Source organism: Varanus komodoensis, unplaced genomic scaffold, assembly GCF_004798865.1.
Source record: "Varanus komodoensis strain SLA01 unplaced genomic scaffold, ASM479886v1 scaffold88, whole genome shotgun sequence".
Classification (NCBI taxonomy): Eukaryota; Metazoa; Chordata; class Lepidosauria; order Squamata; family Varanidae; genus Varanus; species Varanus komodoensis.
The window spans coordinates 19,094-47,050 of record NW_025336576.1 but is presented as its reverse complement, the minus strand read 5'-3'; the positions used below and the strand labels follow the sequence as shown (position 1 = coordinate 47,050).

Genomic DNA, 27,957 nt, shown 5'->3' with positions numbered 1-27,957 from the left:
GCCCAGCGAGTTGTGTTCATTGCACTAATTTACGGGGTGGCTCGAGGTTTGCTCACGCCGTGGTCGTGGTTGCCAGTGCCCCACATCAGCGTGTCTCTCGGGGTGTGGAGTGCGGCTCTAGGAGAGCGTCTCCCTGCTTTTGCCAGTCATTTCCCGAAATCGTGGGCCAAGTCGCAGACAAAACACTTGGAGGTTTGGCTGGGGCTTTTCACGCACGTCAGCTGCGCAGGCGGCAGCCACTTCCTCAAACGCGATGGCAAGCCGAGAGCTGCGCGACTTGGCAGCCCAGGCCACGGGGGGCTCTTTCGTGACTTCGTAATCTTCGTATTGCGATGTGAAGCCAAGTGCACCCAGAGGAGCAGCGAGGAGCGCCAGCAGTTCTGGAGGGCTTGGAAGAAGACGGCCTGCATCACACCTGTGGGCGAGAAGCAGGGATCTGAAAAGCATTTGCTCTGGGCTCTCACAGCGAGTCGCAGGAAGTTGTTGGCAAACTGATAAGGCTTCGCTTCTTTTTGAAGTGAGCCCAGAAGGAAATATTTAAAAAATCCCGTGCACAATCTGCAAAGGTGAAAAAGACCCACAGTTCAGGGACGGCTACGCAGTCCATCACACAACTGGAATAAGAATGTCCCTCAAGCTGCCACGGAACTGGGACTTCAACCTGAGGATGGACATGTCCAAAATAGGTACTGATATTTTTATTTACTGCTATTGCTGTTTTCTGCAATGGCCCGGGGCGCCTCTCCTCGCCCAATGGTCGGCGTTTGCCTCTCACGCTGACTCGAGAGCGGAGTTGGAGGCACGAACCCCTGTGGGACACGGTGCCAAGTGGTCCGTGTTCCTGCTCCCTTCGTCTTGCCTTGTTCTCCCGAATTTCTTCCTCTCATCAAGCTCTCTTTGGGTTTTAAAATAGCTCCTTAGGCGCTAAGCCCCCTTCTAGCAGGAGGCAAAGTTGACCCGCCGATGGCCTTCGGAGTGCCAGGACCCCGCCCTCGGCTGTTTTGGGCCCGTGTTCAGATGTGCGACACATCTGGATGTTCGTGGCTTTGATTGCGAGGTCCCCGCTTGCTCCTGCGTGGCCCTCCTCACACAGAATCCAGTCTCTGCTGATGACCAGAGGCAAAGGCAGTGTCCTCGAGGTTTCCTTTCTCAAGGGAAAGAAAGCCTTTTCCTCCGTTGTGGCGCAACTCATTTTGCAAACAAGCAAGTGGCACCCCCCGAATGGCCGAGCGGTTTTACTAGTCTGCCCCGCTCGGTGCTCTCTCCCCTGCAATCGTTCTTCCAGGGGCTGTTCAGGGGAGAAGGTGGGATGCAGCCCCTCCCTCGAAGGGCCCAAATGTCTGGCCACTGAACTGGGAACTAAGTCTGTCTCCAGGTTCCGGAGAGGAGCTCCAGGCAGAAGCATGCAATGCGAATCATGGCTATGCAAAAGCAACTGTGTTTGCTTAGTATTTTAATGCCAGGTACATAATCTGGAGTTTATAACCTGGATACATAATCAGGCATAGCCCCCCCCCCCCATCTTTGTGCTACCTGCCCATTTATTTATTAGTTATTCAAACATTTACATGCCACCTATTTCGCTATGGCATCTCTAGGCAACCAACAATGGATAATTAAAATGCTTCACAAAACAAAAAAAAATGGCATAAAATAATATAAAACTGGATAAAATACATGAAAAACAGTACAAGTGTAAGGTTAGGTGGCAACTAATAAATACCAAAGTGTCTTTTAAAGAGGGAGGTCTTTGCCTGGTGCCGAAAAGAGTACAACGAAGGCACCAGGCAAATCTCCTTAGGGAGAGTGTTCCAGTTGAATCCAGATGTATCCAGATGGGCCCATGTGGCCCATGCCAGCGGTTGTGTGGATCCCGTTTCGGAGCTGGGGGCCTGCACTTTATTCAGTGGAGCTGCTGAAGCAGGCCCCACTCTGCCGAGCTGTAGCGAGCCCCGTGCAGCACGGCGCTGCCTGCCAGGCATCCTACAGGATGGCTGCTGGACGATGAGCTCGGGGGGCAACTCACCCGGGAGGCCTCTTGGCCGGGGCCACGACGCGGAGCCCACAGGCCCGGGGTGTGGGGGCTGGGGCACGAGGTGAGGGCGCCCCTCGTGAACGCGCGCTGCCTGCCAATGAGCCGTCGCAGCAAGCGGACCCTGCAAGTCCGGAGCTCCCGAGAGCATTGCTGCTTCCTGCTGCTTTCCACCCGAGGCCCTGTGCCGCACTGGGTGGGGGGACATGCCCGCACTGCTGGGGGCTCCACACAGGGCGGGAAGGGTGCCGTTTCCTCCTCTCTGCCTGGGATGGCGTCTGGGTCCACACACCCGAGTCGTGCTGCACGCCGCTTTTCCTTTCCCGGATGCACAGACAGCAAAATAAACAGGCGAGGAGCGAAGCTTTTGGGAGAACAGCGGTCAGACACGGGTCAGACCTGGGAAGCTTTCCATGGCATTTTGAACACCTGAGCATTAGCAAATTCACACGGTGCTTCTTCCTGTTTCTTCTTCAACAACCTGCCGTGAGACGAAACCAGGAGATGGCACAAGCAGGTCCTGGAGCAGCTTTTCTTTTTAAAAAAGCCAGCGGGACACGGTCGAATAAGAGTGCTCCCTGGCGGGTGAATATTGCATGCAGGCATGGCAGCTCTCGTCGACCGAGTGCTTCACGGCTTTTCTTGGAAGCTTCTGAGCCCCGAGATCCTTGGCTCCCACGTCCCTCAAAATTTCCCTGGAGGTGCAGTGAAGCCCAGCCTCTGGGCAGGCCTAAGCAAAAGTGGCCCAAGATGCTGAGGGACTCCTTGAGGGTGGGTTTCTAGTCCGCTGAGCATCCTGGCACATGCGCCCACTTAGCACCATCACGCTCACCAGCCTACGGGGACGTTGGGGCAGCAGGAGGCTCCCCAGAGCAAGTCCAACATCGCGCTGCTCGCTTGCAAAGCGGTCTGGGGGCTTCTGTGCTTTTCAAGGGGGCAATTTCCTTTGCAGGAATCCAACCTACAGCAAAGCAAGGTTTACTTACACACACACTGAATGTGAGAGGGGGGTTCTCGTGGCTTCCCCATGCATTCCTGTTCCCCTTCGGATCTCTGGGGCAGCCCCCTGGGAGTTCCTGCAAAGAACAGCAGCAGCTCTCTGCCTCTGTATCAGGGCCGGTTCCAGCACTGCCTCGCTCCCTGCCAAAGACATTCGTGCTTCATCCTTTGCCTCGTGAGGAGGAGGAGGAGGAGGAGGCGTTTGGCCTTTGGGGGCCCTCCTGGCTCCCACTGCTTTGCTGTGGGGCACCCACCCGAACTGCTCAGCTTCCCAAACTCTTAGGTGAAGCATGGCAGCACTGGAAGGCAGGCCAGACGTCCAAGTTGCCCAAAGATCTGTGCTGCATGAGATGCCTGGAAGGGCACTCTGACAACCCTGGGCTTGCCCGGCCCCGGAGGGTTGGCGCCAGTGGCCAAACGGTGACCTGGCACAGTAAGGAAGGGGCTGTGGAGGCGGCTCCCTTCAGTCCTCCTCGTCTGGGGCCGAGCAAGCCTTGCAAGGTTCTGCTCCGGGTTGTCTGGCGCTCTGAGCAGAAGAGCAGAAGCACCTCGATGAGGCCGCGGTTCCTGGAAGCCTTTTGTTTCACATCCCACTTGTGCAACGGATGCGTCAAGCCCGATGACTCTGACTCTTTGTTTTCCCAATGTTTTAAGATGTGATTGCCTTAATCAGGGCTTTATTGTTGGTGGTGTAAGGAATGGAATCCAAGCAATGACGATACGGGAGGCAAAGTGCCAAGCAGCAACAGTCCAATACACTCTGGCCAGACTGGCCACTCACCCCGAAGGTGGTGCCCTGGGGAGCAGTTAGCACAGCCCTTCATTCCCTACTCACGCGCAGGGTCCCTGCCTCCTTTCTCCCATGGGCTGGGATGCTGGGAATTCCCATTCCGCCTGTCCGTCTTCATCCTACCACTGCTTGGCATGTTGCCCCCACCTGCTCATACATCCCACGTTCATGCTAATAACCCTCCGAGTCATAGTAGGAGGCACCATTAACATGCATTAGCTAATCACGCAGCCTACTTTGGGTTCTAAGTTCAAAAGTTTAATGCCATGTCTACCAATTACATCTTGTAGTCTATTAGTTTGTGTTAATCACAATACCTTTATTAATCACTGAGTGATCCGTATAGCTTTACCTGATCTAGTTTGTTAGTCACAGTAATCTTCTACTTCTCACAGTTGGAAAACTCATGAGGATGCTGGGTTTCATTTTATATTGTCTTGTAGTTAAACTGTTCCAAGACCAAGGTAAGGGACGGTCTAGACAGTTTTAAATAAAAGAAATAATAAGTGGGTGGCTGGCGGTGGGAGAGGTGGATCCCACCTCAAGGAGGTAAGTTGCTTTGAAGGCTGCATATTTGTGGATTTTCAGAATATTTCCCGCCATGCAATCTTATCTTTTTTGTTTTTGTTTTTGTTTGTTTTGGCAAATGCAAAAATGGCCACTGTGGGAGGGGGACTTGCATAAGCAAATGACACAGAACCCTAAATCACCCTAAATGAACCCTAAATCACGCCCCCCTCCCCCCCTCCCAGCGATCTACCTGAGTTTGTGCTTTTAAAAGCAAATTTCTACCCTGCTCTGCAGCCCCCAGGTTTCAGCTCAGCTCAGCTGCAACAAAAGCTTGAAATTATGTTATCCCACCAACCATTGGTTGACTGCGGTGCAAGCTGGTGCTTGCGTCCAAGAAATGAGCACGGCAGCTGGGCTCACTTGGCCTCTTTAGGAGGCACCTGTGAGAATTCTTGGCCTGTCGCGCCGTGGCAGATGCGTGCAGGGACTGAAACCTGCCTGCCGTGTGCGGAAGCACCGAAAGGGCAAAGCTAGCATTACACTGAATGCTCTTCCGCTCGGCTTCCCCAGAGGTCTGGTCCACGTGTTGCCAGCAGAGGGGAGCTGCTCGCAAATAACAAAGCGGAGCATTTAGAGAGCTTTACTGCGCAGTGCAAGAAGGATTTCGTTCTAGCTGAGGCAGCTCCTCCAAGAAGTCTGTCTCCAGATTGCACAGGCTGGGTGGACGTGCGGAAGCTGCGCAGAGAAGCCTGCTTGAAGGGCACGGCATGAGCTCGGGGAAGGCGGCCGTTGTAACAGGCATCTTTCCAGGGGCACCGATCCCACATCCACTGAACATATTCTTGCACCGCTGTGCTGCTTCTGTCCCTTTGTGGAGGCAAAGAGTTGAGGGGTTGCAGTTCCTAAATGAGCTGTTGCAGTTCTGGGGAGGGATGGAGAGCCTTGGACCTGTGCTGATGAGATGCCGGGTGACGAAATGGCAAGCCGGGTGAGAGGCGCTTTCTAGCTGAGGCCAGGAACCCTTTGTGCATGAGGAACGCCCAGGTTCTGTATTGCAGGTACAGTTCTGGAGGTGAGGCTAACCTTTCCGGTTCCTCCACAGAAAACTTTGCCAAAAGACATGGCAGATTTGGTCTAGTTGGGCCTGCACAAAAAAATGGGTAGTCACAGGCCACTCTGCACATGTTCAGTGGCGTCTTGTGTGGGACACCACCCCCAACTATATTAAAGTCCTCTGGACAGGTCGAGCCCTGTTTGTTTTCATCTGGGCGCTGGACGCATTCTTGTAAACAAAGAGACGCAAAAAAGAAACCCGGCTGCAAGTATTCCGTGCATGGGATGGATGTTTGGCTTTGGAGCTCCACCAGGGCATCTTGGCTCCGTGTCCACCACAGGGGCTGCCTCCCCAGGCTTAATCCTGACCTGCAGTGACCGCCCAGTGACCTTTCGGCATTTCTGAATGGGGGGACCGCTGAAGCATTGCCACAAATGAGGATAAAGGGAGACATATTTGCATGAAATGTGCAAGTGCCGTTTTATAGAAATGCAGCTTTGGAAACCATGTCTAGAATTTAAATCCGAGACGGTCAGGCCCATCCATGCTCCAGGGATGAGTTCAGCCATGCACCTTTGAGTCTGCTCCAAGTGTCCAACAGCTGGCCTGGCCTCTCTTCCCAGGATCCTTCCTTTTTAAACTGGGCCAGGATTGGGCAGCCCCTCAGACAGAGGATACCTTCAAAACAGAGGACTGTCCTCTGTAAAGACGGGGCACCACCCTGGTGAAGACCACCTCATCTAGACAGACTTTCTGCTTGGATAAACATGTGCATCTTGCCAAATAATAGCTTTTGTTTAGCTCTGGTGCCTTTTCTTTCTTCCCCTATTTTATCTCTGTTCGGTTTTCCCTACTGTGTTTAGGCTCTCTGCATGTCACATAGGCATACTTTCATTCAGACACTGTTGTTGCCAAAACAAGAACAAAACAAAAACCCAGCCTGTAAAATGTGAAATACATTTTATTTTCCTTTTCAAACGAAAAGCCCTTCCTTCTAACGCGGACTGACAAAGTCGGACAGTTTCAGTGAGTTGCACCCATTTCCTTTCCCAAATTTCCCACCGGAGCAGCTCAAAAGCCAGGGACCGAGACCATGTACATTTCTTGATGCGTTTGCTAAAATGCCCTCTGAGAGCTATTCTGGTTTCTTGTCTCGTTTGTAAAGAATGACGCCCACGCAGGAAAAAGGAAGTCCACTTGAACAAACTGCTGCGGTAGCTTCCTTTCTGAAAACCCTTTGCCACAGCTGGAGGCCCAGCAGGCAAAGCGCTCACCCGCTCTGCATGTCCACTTTTGCTCCATTTTGGGGGCCACGGTGGACTCTCCCCACCGAGAGCACGGGGCACCTTGGGGCAGCTGCGTTCCCTGTGCTCAATTTGGCTTCTCCCCCCAGTGCGTTCCCAGAGCATGATGGCAGTGGATCCCAAGGGGTCCGGAAGCTGGTCTCAGGCGCCCAACCCTCTGGAGCGACCCCTGAAGGCCGGCTGGCTGAAGAAGCAGCGTTCGCTGGTCAGGAACTGGCAGCAGAGGTATTTCGTGCTGCGAGGGCAACACCTGTACTACTACAAGGACGAGGAGGACCTCAAGTCCCAGGTAACGGGTGGATGGGAGGTCACGTCTCTGGGACAAATGAATGCTCATGCTTCTCCTCTCCCCGTCCCTGGCCTGGAGGTGGGCCAGCGGCAATGGCCAAGTAGCAGGAGAGGACAAGAGGGGGAACAGGGAAAGCCCCAGCTCCTGGGGACCATCTGTGATGCTCAGCATCCGAGGCTGTCCTCCTTCCCTCACCTCCGTGGGAAGCTCAGTTGGTAGCAGCAGGTAGAAGGGTCTTCTCAGTGGTAGCCCCCAAACTGTAGAAAGCTCTCCCAGCTGAGGATCACATGCTGCATCTTTTCCATTGGTGCTGGGCTGCCTGCTATGCAAAGGCATTTGGCACTCTTAAGTAGCACATGGGTGGCTGAGGACATGCCATCTGAGAGAAGGGCCCAGAATCCCCTGTATTGCCCCAGAGGACAGTGAGAAGCAGCTTTGACCAGTTTTGGTGACTGAGCCCCAGCATTGATTTAGTGGCCTCATTCATGCTTGCTGGCCCAGATTCTGGCTAGCCCGGGAAGGACCGTTGGCGAGAGAGGCCTGTACATTGAACTATAATGCAGCACCATTAACCTTCCTGTTAAACAACATGTTAAATGTACAAGTCTGGTGAAGGGAACTCCCTGCAGAATTTTGCACACTTCCATGCAAAGCTCTCTGGAGGCTTAAACAAGAGTAAACTTTAAAAATACAATATAAAACATAAAATTTGTCATTGGTCATTGAGGGCATTGAAGAAGGCCCTGAAAATATATTCTTTGATTCCCCAGACTGCAGTCTTCATTGTCCCATCTCATGCTGGCAGAGGATGATGGGAGTTGTTGCCCTGCTCTGCACATGGGAGGGCACCAAGCTGGGGAAATGTGTCTTTGTTTCTGCAATCCTGTGTTTGGGCAGAGAAAGATTATCCACTTTCTATTTACTGGCCATTTTTGCTCCCATCTTTTTGATGTTCGGTTTGCATAAATTGGCCTGAAATAGTCTAGGATGCAGTGGCAGCACATCAGAGCAGCCGTGTGAGGTGGGGAGGACAGCAGGCAAGGGGGGGGGGGGGGGGGACCCAGTGCAAGGCTACAAGCCTCCCTCAGACCAAGCACAGTCTTTGGTTTTTTGTGAGACGAGGCGTCGTAAGTTCACAGTGCAGTATTTTATGGTGGGTGTCTTTGATGTGCACGCAAGGATCATTCCGGGCTTTTTGTAAATATGGTAGGCCTGCTATTCTGAGAACCTGACTTATTTAGCACCTGTTTCCACTTACCTATAAAACCTCCGTGTACTGCCAGCTCACACGAGTGTGTTCTGTTCGGACAGCAGAGTTCTCCCCATGAGTATGTTCTCCTGATGCTTCAGGGAGTTCTCATTCCGCCTGTGGGCTCCTTCTTCAGGATGAAAATACCCAGAGCACTGCAGCTCAGCACCAGTGTAGCAGACACTCAGGACCCTGACTCCTGCATCGGGTCTTCCATCCTGCACGACCCTGGGGGTTCTGGACAAGCCCAGATTTACCCGTTCTTGTGCCATTTACACAAGCGGATGTGCAGTCTAGTACTTCTGGAACATATTTTCAGGCTGGTCAAAAAAATCCCCCAATTTCAGCCTCCTGAATTTTCCAATTTGCTTTTTGTAAACCAAAACATGCCTAAGGAACAAAATCCCCCAGTATTTTCACAAGAAAAGGGCTGTGGGAGCAAAGGGCACCATTCTGAGACAGAACAGGAAGCTAACTGCAGGTCAACTTAATTTCCTTTGAAAGCCAATTGTCTTAGCTAAAATTTCTAGGGCAGGTGGCAGGTGGATAGGCCAAAGTATTGTTCTGCTGGTCTTGCTGATGGCCATAGATGCAGGAATGGCTCGGCCTTGAATTCCCCATACCAGCTGCATCAATGTCCCTTTTTATGCTGATTCAAACCTCCCAGGGAAACATCAGGTCAAATGGAGGCCTCTTCATGGGCAGGAATTGCCTTGCTGGGGGAACGTGTCTGGGGTGCCAAACTGACCCCAAATATAACCAATGCTAGGTTTCAAATTGACACAGGGTTCTATCTTAATTATAATGAGTCCAAGTAGACGCCTCTCTACTCAGAATGTATTGTGATAAATGAAGAACAATGGTGATGCTCTTGATGAGTAACTGATAAAGGCTGATCGTTAAGTGATTTGTGGATGGGTCAAAAGAAAAGGGGCTGGTGGGCTTGTCGGAAGCATCAGGGTGTCACCTGTTGGGGGAAAAAGTGGGTGCAGACCCTTCCTCCCCCTGCTGGGAGTGCTGCCGAACCACAGCTGCCATCATCGTCAGCCAACAGCGCATGGGGCCCACTGGCTGGGGATGATGGGAGCTGCACTGCTCTACAATCAATGCATCGGTGCTTCAGGAGAACGCCCAGCTGTGGGAGGCTCAACTAGATGGCCCTCGGTCCAGTCCAGCGAGGAGAGCTCTCATGATTCTGCCAGTCTAATGGCCATAGATGCTTTGCTGTGGCAAGGGAGGCCAAGACCCCACCTCCAAAGCCTCTCTGGGGACTGTGGCGCGTGGGAGCTGCTCCTCGCCGCTCCTACCCAGGGTTGCCAACTGATCAGGAAGAAATGGAGCGGCCGCCAAATCCTTCCCTGCGGCACCTGCAAAATGGAGCGGCCGCCAAAGGCCGACATGCCGACCTGGCAGCCCTCCTGGTCGCCCCCTCCTTGCCGGGAGCTCCCAGCCCATGTGCGTGAGGCTCCCCCCCCCCCCCGCCAGCACATTTCCTCTCTTCTGGTTTCCCTTCTCACGCGCACTGCCTCCTGCCCTGCCCAGAGCGCCACCCGCCTCCGCCTCGGCCTCCCCTGCCTCTGAGGCCTGCCACGAGGCTTCCTGTGGCAGGAAGTGCCTCTCGGCCACGTGGCCCGTCTCCTCTGCTGCGCCCACCCTGCCGCTTGCAGCGGGCTGGGGAGCCACGCCCGAGCCCCCTCGAGGTGCTGAGCCGGCCCCTGCCCGATCTGCGGTGAGCCCCTCGTGACGGGGCTGGCTCGCCCCACTGCTGGGCAGGCTGGCCGGCTCTGCGGGGTGAAGCGGAGCCCACGCCTTTCCATGGGCTCCTCCGCTCAGAGAGGCCTCTGCGCAAATTCATGCAGGGAGTGCCAGCCCTGCCGCATCTCCCCTGGGAGTGTGCCCCTCACCCCAGCTTTGCCCAGGGGCACCCCCAGTACTCGGGGCGCCCCACACCCTGCCTTTGCCTCCTCTGCAAGGGATCCCCCAGAAAGGGGACCGGGGATTTCAGCACGGCGAGTGCAGGCCAGGGGAAGCAGGGGCAAGCAGTGAGTGCTGGGGCAAAAGGCCCCAGCTCCTAAACTGGAGGGACCCGAGCTGGTGGAGGTGGAGCAAGGAAGAGGTTTTGTGACGGCTCCGTGAAATGGTCCACCCAGGTGCCACTGGCAGGGAAAATCCGATGCGAGGCGAAACTGGGAAAGGAATGGGAACCGACACCGCAGAGCTGCGCCAGAGGAGAGGAGTCGCTGGCTTCCTCCTGCGGACCAGCCTCCGGCCTTCCCAATCCGAGCATCCCAGCTGGGAAGCCCAAAAGGGCCGTCTAGGTAAACTGCACAGCAGGAAGTGCGGGGAGGCGGGAATGTTGTCCACCCCCAGGGAGTTTATTTGAACTACTTGGCGGCTTAGAAATATGAAAAGGTAGGTAGGTAGGTAGATCAGCTCCGCCACGTCTTCTGTTTTGCCCTGGATACTTGGAAGCTGCTGAGTTCGGGAGCTGGAAAGCGTTGTGGGTGCGAACAACAGGACTGCACCCTTACTTGTGTACGCTCTGCATTTGTTGCGCTGCTGACCTTCAAACAGCATCGTGTACTGATCATTGCATTGCAGATATGCCAGGTATATAGAAACATAGAAACAGAGCGAGTCAGAAGGGGTTCCCTGGGCCATCTAGTCTGACCCCCGGCTCCAGCTGGCTCCGCTCACGACACGCCCACCATGTGCACGTCCAGCCTATCCTTGAACACCCACACAGATGGAGCCTCAATGACCTCCTGTGGAGGCCCATTCTGTACCACTGGGGTTCCAAGTGTCAGGAAGTGCTTCCTGGCATCCAAATGGAGCCTTGGCTCCCTGAGCTTTGCGCCGTTGGAGATATCAAACATCAACCATTAGAATCAGCCCAAAGGGGCTTTCCGCATAAAAAAGCGCATCTGAAGTGGCCGCTCGGCTCGTGACAGTCCTGTCTTTGCTTGCAGGGCTCGGTCCATCTGCACGGCAGCACCATCAAAGAAGTTACCGCCACCTCTGATGAAGTCGGGAGGTTTATCTTTGAAATTATTCCAGGTGAGCAGCGACTGCCTGCTTTCCCACTCTGGTCATTCTTTGTTTCTTGGCCCCTTCCTGGGCAGCCTCTGCTACCCGTGCACGCCAGTTTGCTCTCCTGGCATCTCTCCTGGCATGTCTAGTAGGGTTCCTACCAGAAGCGCTACTCTCCGTGTGTGGCACTGGCGCCCACACATGGGGTCCATTCCCAGACTCCCTTCTTTTCTTCCCTCTTCCAGTTACCTTTTCCGTTTCAGGTGCCCTCTATTTCCACCTTGCAGCTTGGTACCAGGCTGAAATGTAGTAGGGTTCCTTCCTTCCCCTTGTTTTCTCCAGGCTGGGCAGACTCTGCCAAGACCAGATCCAAAAGACACTAAATAGGATTGCTGGAGTGCAATTAGGTTGCTGCTGCTTTGCCTGATTAAAAGAGCGAAGCGGGTGGAGCCAGGACAACCTTTCCTGTGCTGGTGGATGGAAACCAACCTCTGTCTCCGGGAAAGGGGCCTTCCTCCCGGGGTCTGGAGGAATGTGGAAATGCAGCTTCCAGGCCTGGCCTCTGGGAAACAGCCCCTCGGTGTCACTGCCCTACTTCGCAGATAGGAACGCCGAGCGGGGACCCCGCAGAGGAAGAGAGGAGTGCCTGTTATTTTCTCCGCTCCCCATATGAGTAATCCTGTTTTCCCCTCACACAGGCGCTTCAGGAGAGCAGAATCGGGCCGGGCCGGACTCTTACGTGCTGATGGCCAACTCCCAGTCCGACATGGAGGAGTGGATCAAGTCGCTCCGACGAGTGGTGGGGTCCCCCTTAGGAGGTAAAGCAGAGCAGCTGTCTTGGTGGACCCCGAAACCCCTCCACGGCCACGTGCAGATCGCCCTGCCGCTGCTTCATAGACCCACTGCGGGGAAGCGGCACGGGAGAGGAGGGCCCTGCAGACGTTCTGCTGTGAGAAAGTTGTGGGTTGTGGAGGCATCCCAGACATGACGTGGCTGCCCCAACGGCGTGCACGTCACGGAGCCAGGCGCAAGTGGATGCGCACGGAGGCCGGGCCACGGCCAAAGCGACGTCTGCCTGCAATGTAAGCAGGGCGGGAGGCCAAACGGACTTTGGGAGCAGCCTCCCCGGAACAGGGACTGGGCTGTAGCCGGATGAAAATGGCGGACACCAGGCTGTGGGTGCGGAGCGCCCTGCTTAGTCCCCGCAGCCCGGCCTTGCAGCAGCTCTCAGGTGATCCAGGAGGGATTCCTCCCCAGCACAGTTTAGGGGTGCTGCCAGGGATGGAAAGGGGGGCCTGTGCAGGGGGGTCAGCTGTGCCCCTCCTACACGCTTCCCAGGTTGGGATTCTGGCACTGCACTGGTGCCGGCGGCCTGCCAGCCTCCTGGCCCTCGGCTCTTGTGCAGGCATCTCTGCAGCAGAGCAGAGCAGAGGAGAGCAGAGGAGAGGTGCGGCGAAGCCTGCCTTGCGCCGGCCTCCTGGGCGGAGGAGTTAAGGGCCTCTTGCTGAGTCTCTTCTCCAGGCGGAAGCGGCGCCGGAAGGGAAGGGTCTCCAGTGCTTGGCCAGGGACCGGGGAGATGGGGCCACGGTGAAGCTGGCCACTAGCTTGCCAAGGGGCTTCTTCCCATCATGGGCGTATTTCTGGTGCATTGCTTCCTCTGTGTGTGTGTGTGTGTGTGTGTGTGTGTGTGTGTGTGTGTGTGTGAAATGAAGCGTGCCATTTATCATTCATTTGGCCTTTGAGACAAAAGGGTGGCTAAGACCGGGGGGTGCGGGATGCGGTGACCAGAGACGAACGTGCCTGATACTGGCAGCTGGCCAGGCCTCCCAGGCCAGGGTATGAAGAGTGCATTCACGGACTCTCCCTGTCGCTCTCTCCTGGGACCAAGCGCAGATCCAGAGGCCGGCACGCAGAATGGACCGTGAACGACCGCAGGGCAGCTCCGGGCTCCGGGTCTCTCCTCCCGCCAGCTCTGCGGGTATGCTGGGTGCCTTCTGCACTGGCCCCAGAGCCGCCCGCTGAGGAAGGGAGGTTGCAAACATCCCTTCCAGGCTGTGCCACGGCTTCCCAGGTGCAATCTCAGCTCCCAGGCTCGCTCCTGCGGGGACGCTTTTGTGAGGCAAAGAGAGCGCCTTTGGAGGGCCACGAGGGGGAGAAGGCAGCGTGCTCCAAGACTTCACTGTAGTAAAGGAAGCCCTGCGCCAAAGTCCTAAGTGGAGAAAGGCGCCGCTTACTAGGTACTGCAACAGGGCTTTTTAAAAGCCAGAGAGCTCTCGCTAAACTGCACAACACCGGATGGAAAAGTAGGAAGGAAAAAACCAGCAGACCTTGGAGTGGCAGGTGCCAGCAAGCCCTCGAGCTTCGGGGCAGGAGGAACGTCTCAGTGGCGGGATGCAGAAAGGGGCGGGACGACATGGCTTCCCTGGAACCTGGGATTAAGGGCGTTGAGGGAAGCCGTCCAGGGATGCACGCACCTCCTCCGCCGCTTTCTGCTGCCTGGGTTTCAGGATCTGGCTGAAGCTTGGATGTCTCGGCTGTGATTTTCTGCCTGGGTTCCAGATGAAGGGCTGGGAGTTGCGTTACTGCTTTCCAGGGATGTTCTTTTGTTGGGACTTCAGGAAGAAAAGGCACTTGTTCCAGAGGAAAGGTATCGCTGTCACCACAAACTCTTGTCCTTCTGGAAATAATGCTGAGTATAAATTGGGCTCGTCTCCTTTTGCCTAGCTGTTCTGTTCTTAGGCAGGTAAACATATCGAGAGCTCTCTGCCAGTCAAACACTTGCCAAAACCTGAAAGGTGCTGAAAAGTCTTTGTCCCTAAAGCAGAGAGGCAAAGGGGCAGATCGGGGTGTTGTGGCCGAGAGACGGGGTTGGGAGCCCTGCCGTGATCAAAACAGGTAGCCTTCCAAGGTGAACTGTGGTTCTCCCAGCTGCACTGTGGGAATGCTGTTTCCGGGGCTGATAGAAGTATTGCTAGGCATTTCCGTAACGCTTGAAAGCTAGGTGTTTTAAGAATGTGTGCATGTGTTTGTTCTTTCATTATTAGCATTGTAAGAATTGGTGGAGAGGTACAAAGTCAGTCCCCATTTGAAAAATCTTGTCTGGGATTATGACCATTTGAGAACCCACCTTCCCGTCTTTCTCCTCTGTGTGTGTCTTTTTCCCCCAGTGGTTTTTGGCCAACAGCTGGTGGAGACGATGGTATACGAACAAAAATTCGGGCAGCATCAGGTCCCCATATTGGTTGAGAAGTGCGTGGAGTTCATAAGGAAGCGCGGCCTGAATGAAGAGGGAATCTTCCGGCTCCCGGGCCAAGACAATCTGGTGAAGCAGCTGCGGGATGCGTTTGATGCTGGAGAGAGGCCATCGTTTGACCAGTAGGTGGTCCATTCCTGGGAGGGAGAATAGCAGACCGGAGGGTTGAGTCGCCCCTTCAGCCTCCAACTGGGAGACCCCCAGATGTGTTGGCCAACAGCACGTCCTCCCAGGCCCACATAGCTTCGCCCAGGCCCAGCACATCTGGAGAGGCTTTGGCTATTTTCCTACTGACTATCCTGTGGCTCCTTCTTGGACCACACCAAGTGGAGCCTCTGCTCAGGTGTGGAGAGAAGGTAGTGGCGCAGATCTCACCTGCAACCTGGGCAGAATCTGAGTGGCCTTATGCTGCACAAACATCTTCAGTCTAGTGCAGTTTGGAAAGAGCAGCCGAAGGCCAGGAGGCTCCATCAACTGGTGCCTGTTAACTCTGAGCTTTTACTGGAACTTGGCAATTTCAGAGATGCTCTTCCCAGTGAATATTCAAGATTGTGGTAGGCTCTCCAGTTCTTTACACTGAAGACAATAAAGTTCTCCAAAGCTGCAGCTGCACTGCATGTTTCTCCCAAGGGCTGCTGCAAATATGCTGGGGGAGCTTGAAATGCATTCCAGAAACATCCGGCACCATTGAGGCTTCTGGTGTGCCTTGCCTTACTAGCAGCTAATCAGAGGTTATGCAGATAAATGTGATGCCATCACAGGATGTGCTAATAGCAGCAGCATGGAAAGAAGGCAAGTCATGTGGAATCGCAGCAGCACTTTCCAGATAAATCCTGCGGGGCTGAGCACATGGGTGCTCCCAGGCCTAGCCAATCGGGGGCAGGGCAGGCTAAGCTATTTCAGAGCAGGGCTTCCTGGGTGGGTAAGCCCTCCCGTTCCTGTGCAGGAATCCCAATCCCCACTGCAATTCCTTTTGCAATGCCCCTCTCCTGGCTGGAAAAGTGTCACAATTTCCAGCGGTGTCTATCAAAAGTATGAGAATCCCTCTCAGTCCAACCTCTTCAGAAAACATCCGTTGAAAAGCCAAGTCATAGGAAGCATCCTGTGCCAAACCATTCACTCCTCCAGCCCTGCCAGACTGCCGGGATCTTCAGCAGAGAGATTCTCCCGCCATCTAGGGGCATATGAGAATTTTGATCTGCTCATGAAACTTGAAGGCCTGCTCTGCTGGAGCACAACAGCAAGGCGTGTCTGCTGAAAATGTTTGCAAATTGTCCGGCACAGGCCATGCATGTGTTCATCTCATTCCTGATTCCCAGTTTCACTTGCACAAATTTCCAAATTTATGCATCTTTTCTCAGCGGTCTGAATCAGTCCTGCTTTCACCTAGGGAGGAAGTTCATACTGATTTCAGGAGCACTGCACAGGTATCCTATTCAGTCACTGCTTCGTTTCTCGTTCACACGGAGCAGGCAGCTCATCATGAGGGCAAGCACGGGTTGGGCATAAGTCAAGCATTGGGACCAAGATGAGAGTAAATTGTTTAATTTGGTTTTTTAAAAACTTTGATATGTTTTTTAAAAGGGTCTCTGGCATGATATCTAAAAGCATGTTCTTGGGACTGATAAGAAAATTTTAAATTTTCTGCATTTCTGCATGTATCAATTTCCAAAATGTTTGTGTTATTTCACAAGTCCACCACATATGATAGAAAGTCCCATCTACCCTGTTACATTTCCAACATTTTCCATTATAATTCTCATCTATTTTCCCAATATCTTTCGGACTAATGTACCACCAATAAAACATCTTATACTAATTTTCTCTTAATGCTTGACTGGCAAAAGGCGAAGGGGACGGCAGAGGAGGAGGCGACTGGATGGGGCCACTGGGGCGGTGGGGGTGGGCTTGGGTGGACTCTGGGGGACGGTGGAGGACAGGAGAGCCTGAAGGAATGTTGTCCATGGGGTTGCGATGGGTTGGGCACAACTAAGCAAAACAGCAGTGAATTTAATATCTTTCTTCCAGAGAGCTTCCCACTGAGCAGGTGGTGTCCCTTCACCAAGATTCTGCTTCCAGATTGCCGTGTGCTTCTTTCTTGATGGCTTTCAGTGTCACAGCATAATAGCAGTTTGTAAAGTCTTCCCAGTAGGTGATCCTTCTGCTGTATAATCAGCTTTGCAAGTTCTGTCAGATCTCGTAAGATGCCTTCTCCTGGTTGCGTTTCCCCCTTCTGTCTTGAAGTCAATTGATGGTACCCGGGCCATGGTGTGTTTTCCCTCCATATTTCACTTGTTGAATGTTTAACTTCTTTTTCTGCCCTTGCAAACCCTCCCCACCCTCTTCCATGGCAGGGAGACCGACGTGCACACAGTGGCTTCTTTGCTGAAACTCTACCTAAGGGAGCTTCCCGAGCCCGTCATACCATGGACCCTGTATGAGGACTTCCTCTTATGCGGGCAGCTTCTGAATGCTGACGAGCCAAAGGTATTCCTAAACATCACTTCTTAGCTGCCTGGGGACCAAATGAGACACCACAAATACCTACATCTTGTTGTCGCTGTTGTTGTGTCATTTACGAAATGGCTTAATTTTCTGAAAAGCTGTCAACAACATAGTGCAACGAAATGTTAAAACAATCAACCCAAATGGAAAGACTGGAAAACATTGGCGGCATAATTGGAAAGGCTAGCGCAAGTAGATGCCTGTTCTAAAAGTGCAGGGTGAGGGCCAGCTGTAGCCAGGTGCAGAGTCAGATCTGTAGATGATGGGGAGGAAGGGCCCAACTCAGGGGTGTTCAGCCCACAGCCCACGGGCCACATGAAGCCCAGGATGGCTATGAATGCGGCCCAACACAAAATCGTAAACTTACTTGAAACATTATGAGATCTTTTTGAGATTTTCTTTGTAACTTGATTGTGTGGTTCCCGAGTGGGAATTTTGTAGACGACAACGTCATGCTGCCATGTCATGTAAAATCAACGTATGGATGCTCTCGTTATTTGTACACATGTGCGGCTTCAGCGTTAGGGCGGTGTGTGGCTTCCATTTGTGAGCAACTATTTTCAAGAATGAAGCGCGCTAAGAGTAAAATTGGGACCAAACTTTCTGAGGAGCACCCTGAGAATTCACTGAGAATTGCAACTACTTCCATTGAATCAGAGGTTGATGTATTTGTTTCTCAAATGCAATGTCAAGTTTTATGTTGCCCTCTTTTCTTTTACTTTTATAATAGGAATATCAAAAAACAATGAAGTTTTAATACTTAGATATGTCCATTTTCTATATTAGGGACTGCAAACTTGGGGCCTGCTCGATCGTTTTAAAAGACTCTCCAAATGGGGCACTACACAATTAGGATTATTACGTGAGGAATTGTTTGCTTATCTGTGGTGGTGGATATCACAAATATTATAGAAACACAGAAACAGAGCGAGTCAGAAGGGGCACCGGGCCATCTAGTCTGACCCCCGGCTCCAGCTGGCCCCGCTCACAACATGCGCACCATGCCTTTTTTTTTTTTTGTTCATCGGTTTTCATTAGTGTTTGTGTATTTAATGTGCAGCCCAGGACAATTCCTCTTCTTCCAAGGTGGCCCAGAGAAGCCACAAGGTTGGATACCCCTTGTCTAACTCGCCTTCAAGGTGGCTGTTTGCATTCCAAAGGAAGCTCTCATGAAGCTTCCAACCCCAAATCAAAAGGATCGAGACCTGTTTCCCCCAAAGCGTTTCGCTCGAACGTCAGTTGCGGTTCTCTCTGTCTGTGAGCGTTCAGTGCAACTTCCCTGGCGTCTCTAGTGCTCCACCTCCGTCTGCCCAAGGGTGGCCCCAGCGCCCCAACGCAGAGATTGCCGGCGTTCCTGAACGGCCGCCCTCCTCTTCCTCTAGGGTCATCGGCAGCTAGTGCAGAAGCTGGCTCTCTTACCCCGGGACCATCACAACCTCCTCCGTTACATCTGCCGGTGAGTTCTGCATCGAGGCGCTGGCAGCTCATCCTTTCCTGCAGAGTGTGAACATGGGCAGGTTCCAGCCCGACCTGAGCCGGTGGCTGTCCGGACTTGTGTGTCCCACAGGCTTGGAGGTGGGAGAGCATGGGATGCCTCTGAGCAGACGGCGCCTAGTGCTGTAGCCGACTGCCACTCGGCTTCAGGCTGTGGTGCGTCGCCAAACTGCCGGTGGGCTTCTGCATGGACTTCCTGCTGGTCCTGCCTGGAACCTTGCACGCTGCCTCACCCACACCGTTTTGCTGCCTTTCCTGGAGGGCAGGTTGTGACGGGCTTGGTGACGTGCCAGTCCAGGGAACCTTTCACAGCTCAGGATGCACTCGTGCTGCCCTTCCCAGTGGGAGGCATTTTAATCACACCCACATCTGTGCCAAATGGCCAAGGGGTGCCTTTTTAAACCAACATTTGAAAAATCACCATTATAGGAGGGAAGTGTTGCACTGGTATGATTGTGCTTCGTTTTCCTTGCCAGGCTCCCTTTCTGGAAATCATTACCAAAAGTATGGCGAGTGCTTTCATTTTAGCAGAGCTGCACCATCGCCGTTGGGGCTGCTCCCTGCCCTGCCCTGCCCGCCCCTGCCAAGCAAGGGAAGCCCTGTCATGGCCTGTTTTATTGAGGAACAAGCTCCCCTCCCCGGAATACGCCCCTGGCAAAGAAGCTGCAGCGAGGCACCTGGGTCAGTGAGCGAGGGCGAGTGTCCCCCTTCCAGGTGTGAGCGTGAGCTGCTCCTTGCAGCGACAAGGGGCCATTCGGGTCCCTTGGCAGACCGTCAGGGGAGCTTGACCAGGAGGGCTTCTTGTCCGTGATGAAGCTCAGCTCGGCGTGCGAACTCACAAGCCGCTTGCAGGCGCCATCTGCACACTTGCCGCAAGCGGCAGCAGGGAGCACCAGAGCGGGTGAGGCTAAGGAGGACTGGTTTCTGCCACGGGGGCGTCCCTTGCGCTGCTTCCAGCTGGATCGGGGCAGGCGATCCGGGATACTGCGGCATTGCCTCTCTGCCCATATAATTCCAACAGAGCCTGGAAGTTGAGCAGGACCTGTTGGAATCCTAAACTGGGCTTGGTCGAAAACTGGATGGGAGACTTAGAAGTTGTGAACTGCCAGAGAGCTTCAGCTACGGAAAGTATAGACATGTAATTAATAATAGTGATGGTGATAATAACGACAGCAGCAGAGTGTTTTGGGAAACAGTGACCTTCCGCTGCAATGCCAGGCCCCCTTACTTTGCCCAACAGGTTCCTTCACGAGATCCAGCTGAGCTCAACCACCAACAAGATGAGTGTGGAAAATTTGGCCACAGTGTTTGGCGTCAACCTCATCCGGCCTAAGATCGAGGATCCTGTGACTATCATGAGAGGTACTGATGGGTGCAGCTCGCTCAGCAGGCTTGCATATCCAGTACTGTTTTTATTCTTCCGTAGTGAGGTATTATTGCAGATACACAACTGATGTGTGTCGGACTGTCTGTCTGTCCGTGCCATGACCACAACACTTGTGGTTGCCATGGGCCACCATGTCATTGCCAACTTATGGGACCCGACAGATGAGTGCCTTCCAGAGCGCCCTGCCCTTGACAGCCCTGCTCAGCTCGTGTCAACCCCGGCTGTAGCTTCCTGGATGGAATCGCTCCGTCCCCTGCGTGGTCTTCCTCTTCCACCTCTGCCTGTCCCACTTGTCTTCTCCAGTGAGTCGTGCCTCCTCATGATGCCAGCCTCTGTTTCATCTAGGGGTCTTGAAAGTTAGACCCCTGGATCTTGGGACACATACTATGGGAACTCCAGAAGCGGACTGATTTTGATGTGCCCCCGTGTTTGAACCTGCTGCCTCATCTTCAGTGCCCACAGGGCAGTGCCTCAGGAAAAGCTGCCTCACTGTCAGAGCAACATGGCAGTGGGACCGGCTGCCTGGAGAGGTGGGGGCTCCCCCACACTGGGGACATTCAAGGGGAAACTGGGCAGCCACCTGAGTGGGGTGGTATGACTTGGTGTCCTGCAACAGCAGTGGCTTGGACTCGATGGCCTTCATGGCCCCTTCCAACTCTGCTATTCTATGATAAGGGCTACAGCCTGGGTTGGTTGGTTGATTTATTTCATTTTTATACCACCCAATAACCGAGGCTCTCTGGGCAATGAACAAAGACTCTTTGGCAGGCTGTTGGAGGTCAGGCACAACACAACCCTCTGTAACTGTGCTCAAAGTCTTTGGTGCACCAAGCAGCTCTTCCAACCCATGCACAGTGGCCTCACTCTCCAGTAGCTTCGAAACGGTCCAGTACGGGTCCTTGCTGGCGTGTGGGACTGGGGCTCAAGAGCTCAGGACTCCAGAGCCAGCGGCTGCCCTTCCCAAGTGCTGATTCCAGCGTGCTCTGCTCTGCATCCTTCCCTGCGTTTCCTCTCCTCCGGCAGGCACTCTGCAGATCCAGAAAGCCATGACGGTGATGATCAGTGACCATGCAAGGCTGTTCCCCGCCTCCAGAGACGAGGGCCCCTCGCCACAGCTCCACAACAGCGAGTCCAAGAAGGCTCCCGTGCCACGCAGCTCTGTGGGCTGGGATTCCATAGAAAGGCCAGTCCCATCCAGAGGGGTGAGCAAAGCCCTGAGTGAAACGGTGAGTGCTGGTTGCTTCTTTACCCACGGAGACAGCCACGAGGGCATTCGCCAAGGCACAATTTTGCATATGTATGAGCTTCAGGGTAGTTCGTTTAATTATCCTATATTACTAATTTTCGCCTCTTTCCCTTGGCAAAGACCTCCAGAACTGCTTGCATAATAAAAATCCACAGCTATAGTAGCAAGAGTGCTGAGAAGTGAATAAAGCAAATGAGCAAAACACAGCCACAGCATTTTGAGAGCAAATGCAAGAATTTGTGGATGCTGAAGCAAGGGAAGAAATTGGATAAGTCGCGGAAGTGACCAAGCAGGCCTTGCCTTGTGGTTGCTTGGGGCAAAGTCAGCCTGGCAGGGGCCGCTGGGCTCTCCAAGTCAGAACCAGCTCCTTGGATCCCGTGTGGGATCGCGATGGTGCTCTGCCCGGGCAGCCTCGGCGGAGGGCCTCTGTGGCTGCGTACTCAGGGGCCCCGTGGGCTCCGTCTTGGCCCCAGTGGCTCCTGGCACTTGCGTGCAGCGGCCGCAGGAGCAGCCTTGGGCGCAGGCGGCAGCAGCACGGGGGACACCTGGGAGTCCTGGCGGCGCTTCCCCCGGAGGGCTCCCCCTGCAGCTCCTCCCATGTACAAGTGGCTGCTGCGCCCACATGTTTTGCAAAACGCGGGTTCAAGTGCTCGACTGGGGAACTGGGAGCTCCAGGCTCTGGTCCCCACTCAGCCATGGGGCTCACTGGGTGACGTTGGCTCAGGCATGGACTCTGAGCCCAACCTACCTCGCAGGGTCGTTGTTGTGAGGATAAAGTGCAGAAGAGGCTCTTGTAAGCCCCTTGGGTTCCTTGAAAGACGAGGAAATGCGGGGTACAAATGTAGCATAACAGCAGCAGCGGCGGCGGCAGCTTTGGGGGCGAACAGCAGCGAACCCAGCGCAGTGCCCACCGCGTTTGTAATGCGATCAAAGGGCACACCGGAAGTGATGCTATGCTAATTGCTGGAGAAGGAAGAGCAGGGGAAACCTTGCCTGTGGCGCCAGCACCCGACTGCGCCTCGCCTCTTGCCGCAGGTGCAGAGGAAGTGGGGGGAGGGGCTCCTGCCCCCTCACTCTCCTTTTCTCCTCCCCCTTTGTTAAGCCCATGGTCCGCTGGTGCACCGTCAACAGTGCCCCACAGTGGAGGATTAGGAACAAATTGTTTTGCAGTCGTTCGCAACTGCATGACCCCAAATTTGCAAAACTGCTGTCCAAAATAGCCTCCTTCTCCCTCTCACGCGCACATTCTCCAAAGAGAAGTGGGGGTCAGGCAGGTGGGGGGGTGAGGGGGCCGTTTTAGGGGCAGCGGGGGTTGGAGAGCTTCCTGCTGCTACGCCCAGGAAGACCGTGCCGGGAAGCCGTCTGCGGCTGCGTAAGGCAGCTGAGTAAAAGGTGTAATCCTGCCAGGACGCAGCGCATGTGGGCTTGTGGTGCGCAGGTGGCGCGAGCACTTGCCCGGTTCTTCAAGCCCGGCTTGCACATCCGCAGGTACCTGGGGCTTAATGGCTGAGGCTTAGATGACAGTGAGGCATGTGTGGCACTCCCAGGAGCCTGGCCAGTGGGATGGGGAGTGATGAGAACTGCAGTCCCGTAGCATCTGGGTGAAGACCCTGGTGCTGGGAACGACTGGCAACAGGAGGAGGAGGGGGCGGCAGAGTTGGAGGCGGCTGGATGGGGCCACTGGGGCGGTGGGGGTGGGCTTGGCTGGACTCTGGGGATGGTGGAGGGCAGGAGAGCCTGGAGGAATGTTGTCCGTGGGGTCGCCATGGGTCGGACGCGACGTCGCAACTAACAACAGCAGCACCTGGTTGGCTGTTGCCACCCGTGGTTCACATGGTCCTTTACCCTCACTGGAAGCCACGGAGAGAGACGCAAGCTGGTTATCACTACCATGGCCTTTCCATCTTCTCGTGTTCCATCACCAGTTCAGCATCAAGACATTGCCTTCTGAGGAGACCCGCCAGCCTGCTTGTGCCCACAAGCCCCGTTGTGGGTGACAGATAAACTGTAGGGGCACCCTGCCAAGACCTTGCCAGCTCTTTGCCGCTCTTCCTGCGGGACTGTTCCCCCTTCCGCCGATGATTCAGCATCCCCAGAGAAAACGGCACGTCACTCGCCTGATTCATCACACAGCTGAATCCGATGGGCTGGTTCACATTTTCTGACCAAGTGACTCCCCGCTCGGATGCGGTCGCCCACATGGCCGACGTGAGGAGGAGGAGGCCACTAGGGAAGACGTGGCACCCAAACAGAACTACGGCGCTGACCCTGTTGTGGAGAGGCTGAATTCTGGCGCAACACTTTTCTGGAGAATCTGCTCTGGCTAACCAAAAGGGCTTGTTGCTACACAAAAACTGAAACTGGAGATGACTGGGGCAGGCACCATCTTTGTTGCGGATGCAAGACGCTTTCTTCACCTGGTACCCCCCCAGATACACTGGATTAAAGCACCCCCACCTGCCAGCTGGCAGAAGGAGAAATGCAATTTGCTGATTTCAGGAGCAATGCTTTCTGTTCAGGCAGAAATGAGGCCTGTAATTCCCTGGATGTCGCCGCCAGCTATGCTACGGCTAGAGGAGCTGTGGAACTTATTTCTGTCTAAATGTGCATAGGATCAGGCACCTTTGGAGCATTTCAACTGTTCAAATGCCCAAAGTTCGCCACATACTTTTATCTCATTAAAGCTTAAGTGTCTTGTAAGGAAAGCCACCCTAATCCTCCCTGAATGGCAGCTTGTTTATTCCCCAGTCTGCCCTGCAAAATGGGTGTGTGGATAGGGCAGCTGAACTCCTGGTTTATTTTTCTCTGCCTCCTCCTCTTGGGGTGGGACTTGCGGGGAAATGCCTGGGAAGACAGAGCACAGAGTAAGGCCATGAGAAGGCGCTTAGCCCCTCCTTTAAATGTTAGACACATCACTTAAGCCCCACTTCATATATGAAGGAGCCAAGAGGGCTGTTCCTGCACTCGGTTGAAGGAATTGCTTTCACGTGTCTGCCTTTTCTCGCAGAAAGACGACTTGGAAGCTGCGAGCTGCCAGCTGGCTGGGGAGCCAGATCCATCAGCGAGAGATCATGGGGAGACGCAGCCAAAAGTCATCCCGGGATTATGGACAATGCAGTCCCGGAAAAGGACACAAACGCTTCCAAACCGGAAATGCTTTCTGAATGCTTCTCCCAACAGAGGGAACCAAAGCGTTGACCAAAATGACATTTTCAGTAGTGACTTTTGGTCATCTACTTCCATGGCCCACCCCAATCCTGTTTCTTCTGCAACTGGTCACAAAAGGACATTGTCACAGGGACTTTCGAAGTTGCTCAATTTCTCACATGTGTCACTCTCTGACAATATTTGTGATTCTGTGCCAGAAACTGGAAAACAGGCGCTCGAGAGCCCTGTGACCCAGCCTAGGGATAATCCAGGAAAGCATTTCCAAACACGTGATATTCCGGGCCCTGGTCAAAACGGGGCTCCGAATCCCAGTCCTGTGGCCAAGGATTCGCTTCCTGAGGACCCTGAGTTGCTCCGGAAGAGGATTGCTCAGCTGCAAAAGGAGATGGAGGCACAGAAAAAGGACTACGAGGAGCAAATTAAAAGGTAGTGTAAACAGCGCCACTCACAATTTCTCTCTTGAGGCTTCTGCAACCACCTTTTCATAACCTGCATCAGAAATCATCGGCCTTTGCTGTTTCTCTCCCCAAATTCCAGCAAATGAGTGAAGTTCATGCGAACATTCTCCGCTCGCATGCTTTGCGTCCATCGTCTTGCCGTGCAGGAGCGCCCACAGCGCTGGAGTCATCTGGGTGCCAGCGGAAGGGTGCCCTCTCCTCCCGGCAAAAGCCCCGCCTCCTCCCATGGGACCCTGCTGCTTGCGTGCTCAGAGTTTTGAAGCCCCCCGCTGTGTGCCGGGCCCATCCAAATTGGGAGGGGGCCTCTCGGGGGGCTGCTTTGGGCTGCCACTGGCCGGATCCCATGGCAGCAGCTGGAGGCCCAGTTTGGGGAAGGCTGGTTTGGAGGGATCCGTAGGGCAACAGGTGGGATTGAACATTCCCCAGTATTGAACGGGGAAATCTCTAGATCTGAAAAACCTGGAAGTGCGTGCAATTCACTGGAGGAATGCAAGCAAAACATAACCACTTTCGTGACTCTGTTCCCCCTCCCCATCTCGTATGCAAGCCCTGAGGTGGAATTCGGAGCCCTGAGTTGGATTGGGGGTTTGCACACCCCTAGGCTGACTGAGGAACTTAAGAAGGGTGGTGGGAGGAGCAAGTCTTCTCTCTCCCTGCTTCCCCCTCGTCCTCTGTTCAGTGAAACGGCAGCCAGCGCCTCCAAGTCCCTGGTTAACGCCACTGCCTGCTTCTTTTGCAGCCTCCACAAAGAAAACTTCGAAACCTGGACAAAAGTGTTGAGGCTGAGTGAAGAGCTCGAGCAACAGAAGCACAGATATGATGAGTTGGCACGCCAGTTCCAGGGCGCCAAGTGCTCCCAAGACGGCGCTGAGCGGAACGGGAAGCCTCTGGGGGATTCCTTGGACTCGCAGTGCCCGCCGGCGGCAAACGCCGAGCTGGGGAAAGGGCCCTCTCCCTGAGCGGAAACGAGGAGCCCTCGTCAAGCGCGGCTGCACGGCGAGTGCCTTCCTCTGGAGAAGGGCTGTCCGGGGTCGCATGGAAGGCCTGATCCTGCTGGATCGATGGAGCTGCACGAGGGAGAAGACTGCTGTTCAGAGAGCAGCGCTTGCCGCAGCCTGGCCGCACGCCACACGATCCGCCCCGGCCCCCTCAGCTGGGACTGCCATTCCCGCTGTGCTCGCAGTCACGCAGGCGGCCGCCGCCGCTCAAAATGTTATGGTGTGGTGCTTGCAAGCCTGCAGAGCAGTTTCAAGTGCCTGGCCTGATCAGCAGGGGCGGTCCTCTGGGGAGGGGGAGAGGGTGGGGAAGCCGTGGGGGCATCCAGGTGGCCTGCGACGGGAGCCTCACTCCCGCTTTGGCCGGAAGCGCCCGATTGGACAGGCACCGTCTGGCTCCGTTTGTCTGGAGAGCTCGGATTCTGGCCTGCAACGGCTTCCCCGGCTTAAAGTGGGCGTCCCTCCCATGCCCCCCAGTCCAGCGGCCCTGCCTAGTAGCTGCTACCCTTGTGGTGCTTGGTCAGCCCCCGAAGAGGGCCTTGCTGGTACTTAAGCCACGTGAAATGGAGGGATATAGCCGTCCTCTCCCATGTGGCCCAAGCAGGGGTTGCGCCGCCCGGGTGCCCCTTGAAGGCCTCTTGGGGCCTCCCTGGGCAGCCCTTTCACTGAGGTCCTTTCGGTGTGCTCTGCCAGCCCCCTTGCAAGCCATCCTTGTCTCCGACTGGAGAGCCCATGTGGCACTGCGGCCAGGGCTGGGCTTCTGGCTGCCACGTGGCCCTGGGGCTCGCCTGGTGCTTTGTCCTGGTCATTCCCTCCCACAGCTGGTCAGGAGGATGAATGGCAAGGAAGCATCCTCAAGCCGCCCCAGGGTCCTTGTGGGGGCGGGGGGGGGGGACACACAGCGTGAGCCGGGCAGGCATGGAATGAGAAAATAAGGAAGGGGACGGCATGGGAAGGCCCTTCCCCTGGCCGGCAGGCAAATACCGCAGGCTCCGGCGCTCGGCCCTCGGTGGAGGATTTGGGGCAACGGCGTGGGAGGGCCCCCTGTGGCGGCCAGGGGACGAGGCCGCCGGGCCGGGGGGGCCAGCTGAGAGCTTGGGCCCTCCCTGCTGGCTTCGTGTTGGACAATGCCCCCCTTCTTCGCAGGGACTGTTCCTCCTCCCAGTTCAGACCAGCTTCTCCCAGTAGGAAGCCTGAGCGAACACACCTTGGCTTATCTTTACAGGGAGCGATTTTTCTGTTTGGTGCTTCCCCGGAAGGGCCCGAGGGCCCAGGCTGAGCCCCTGTTCCTCAGGACGCAGCACCTGCTCTCCCTAGAAAGCCCTCTAGAAGCAGCCGAGTCCGGAGGCAGCGTGTTTGCCCAGTGACCGGGGCACGCTGGCCACAGATGCACAGACTCCACGGGAGGCGACGCCGAACAGACTTCGTCAGCTTTGACTCAGGCGTCGTGTGTGGGGCTGAAGCGAGGTTGTGGTTCGTCCGGTTTTCCAACTGGCACAGTAAACCTTTGCAACCAGCCTGTGAGCTGCAGTTTCTAAAATGGCACGAGTGAGAACTCCGGTGCTGCGCCAAATGCTGCGCGTATGTGCCTCGGGCCACTGCTGGGTCGTGGGGGCTCCCCCCAGTCAAATGGGGATGCCGTGGGCCGGGCTGCAGGTGGAGCGTGTTCCTCTCGCCCCTGCACCATCCCGTGGAGGCTCAGCCACCAGCCGCTGATCCCGGGGGCTGTTCCACGCACCCTTGGGCTAGGACGATCTTTCTCCTGCCGGGACCTGCGCTGCTCCGTGAGGTGCAGCTCAGGCTTGCGTCGGCCCCCTTGCCCAAGGCTGCACCTGTGTCCTGGCAGCAAGCCGGGGCCCCTCGCGGACCCCCGCTCCCCGGCGGTGTGCTCCTGGCGCGGTCCCTCCACCTCCCCTCCTCCCTCGGGGCCGCGGCTGGCGAGCTCTGGCCCAAAGCCTCCCCCGGTAGCCCAGCACCCTACGGTGGCCCGTTGCTGAGGTAAGCTGCCAGGGGTGCCTCAGGGAAGGGGAGGAGGTGTTGCAACGGGAAGGGGACGGGGTGGGCAGCGCCCTGGCAGGGAGGACGGCCGTGGCAGGAGGCTGACCAATGGGCTCAGCCGCCCTCGAAGGGGGAGCTTCGTGGCATTCAGCAGTACGGCCTCAACTGGGCTGGGAGGCAGAGCAGAGCAGGCAGC

At 55.2% G+C, this 27,957-nt stretch overlaps 1 protein-coding gene across 1 annotated transcript; it reads left to right on the top strand.

Annotated features, from left to right (window-relative positions):
• Nucleotides 1-298: 298 nt before the first annotated feature.
• Nucleotides 299-26,041, top strand: ARHGAP25 (Rho GTPase activating protein 25). Its single transcript, XM_044417467.1, has 11 exons — nucleotides 299-686; nucleotides 6,779-6,978; nucleotides 11,197-11,284; nucleotides 11,956-12,075; nucleotides 14,425-14,632; nucleotides 16,865-16,997; nucleotides 18,398-18,471; nucleotides 19,750-19,871; nucleotides 20,920-21,122; nucleotides 24,150-24,736; nucleotides 25,508-26,041. The coding sequence occupies exons 1-11, from the start codon at nucleotides 626-628 to the stop codon at nucleotides 25,725-25,727; spliced, it is 2,016 nt and encodes a 671-aa protein (XP_044273402.1). The 5' UTR covers nucleotides 299-625; the 3' UTR covers nucleotides 25,728-26,041.
• Nucleotides 26,042-27,957: the final 1,916 nt, after the last annotated feature.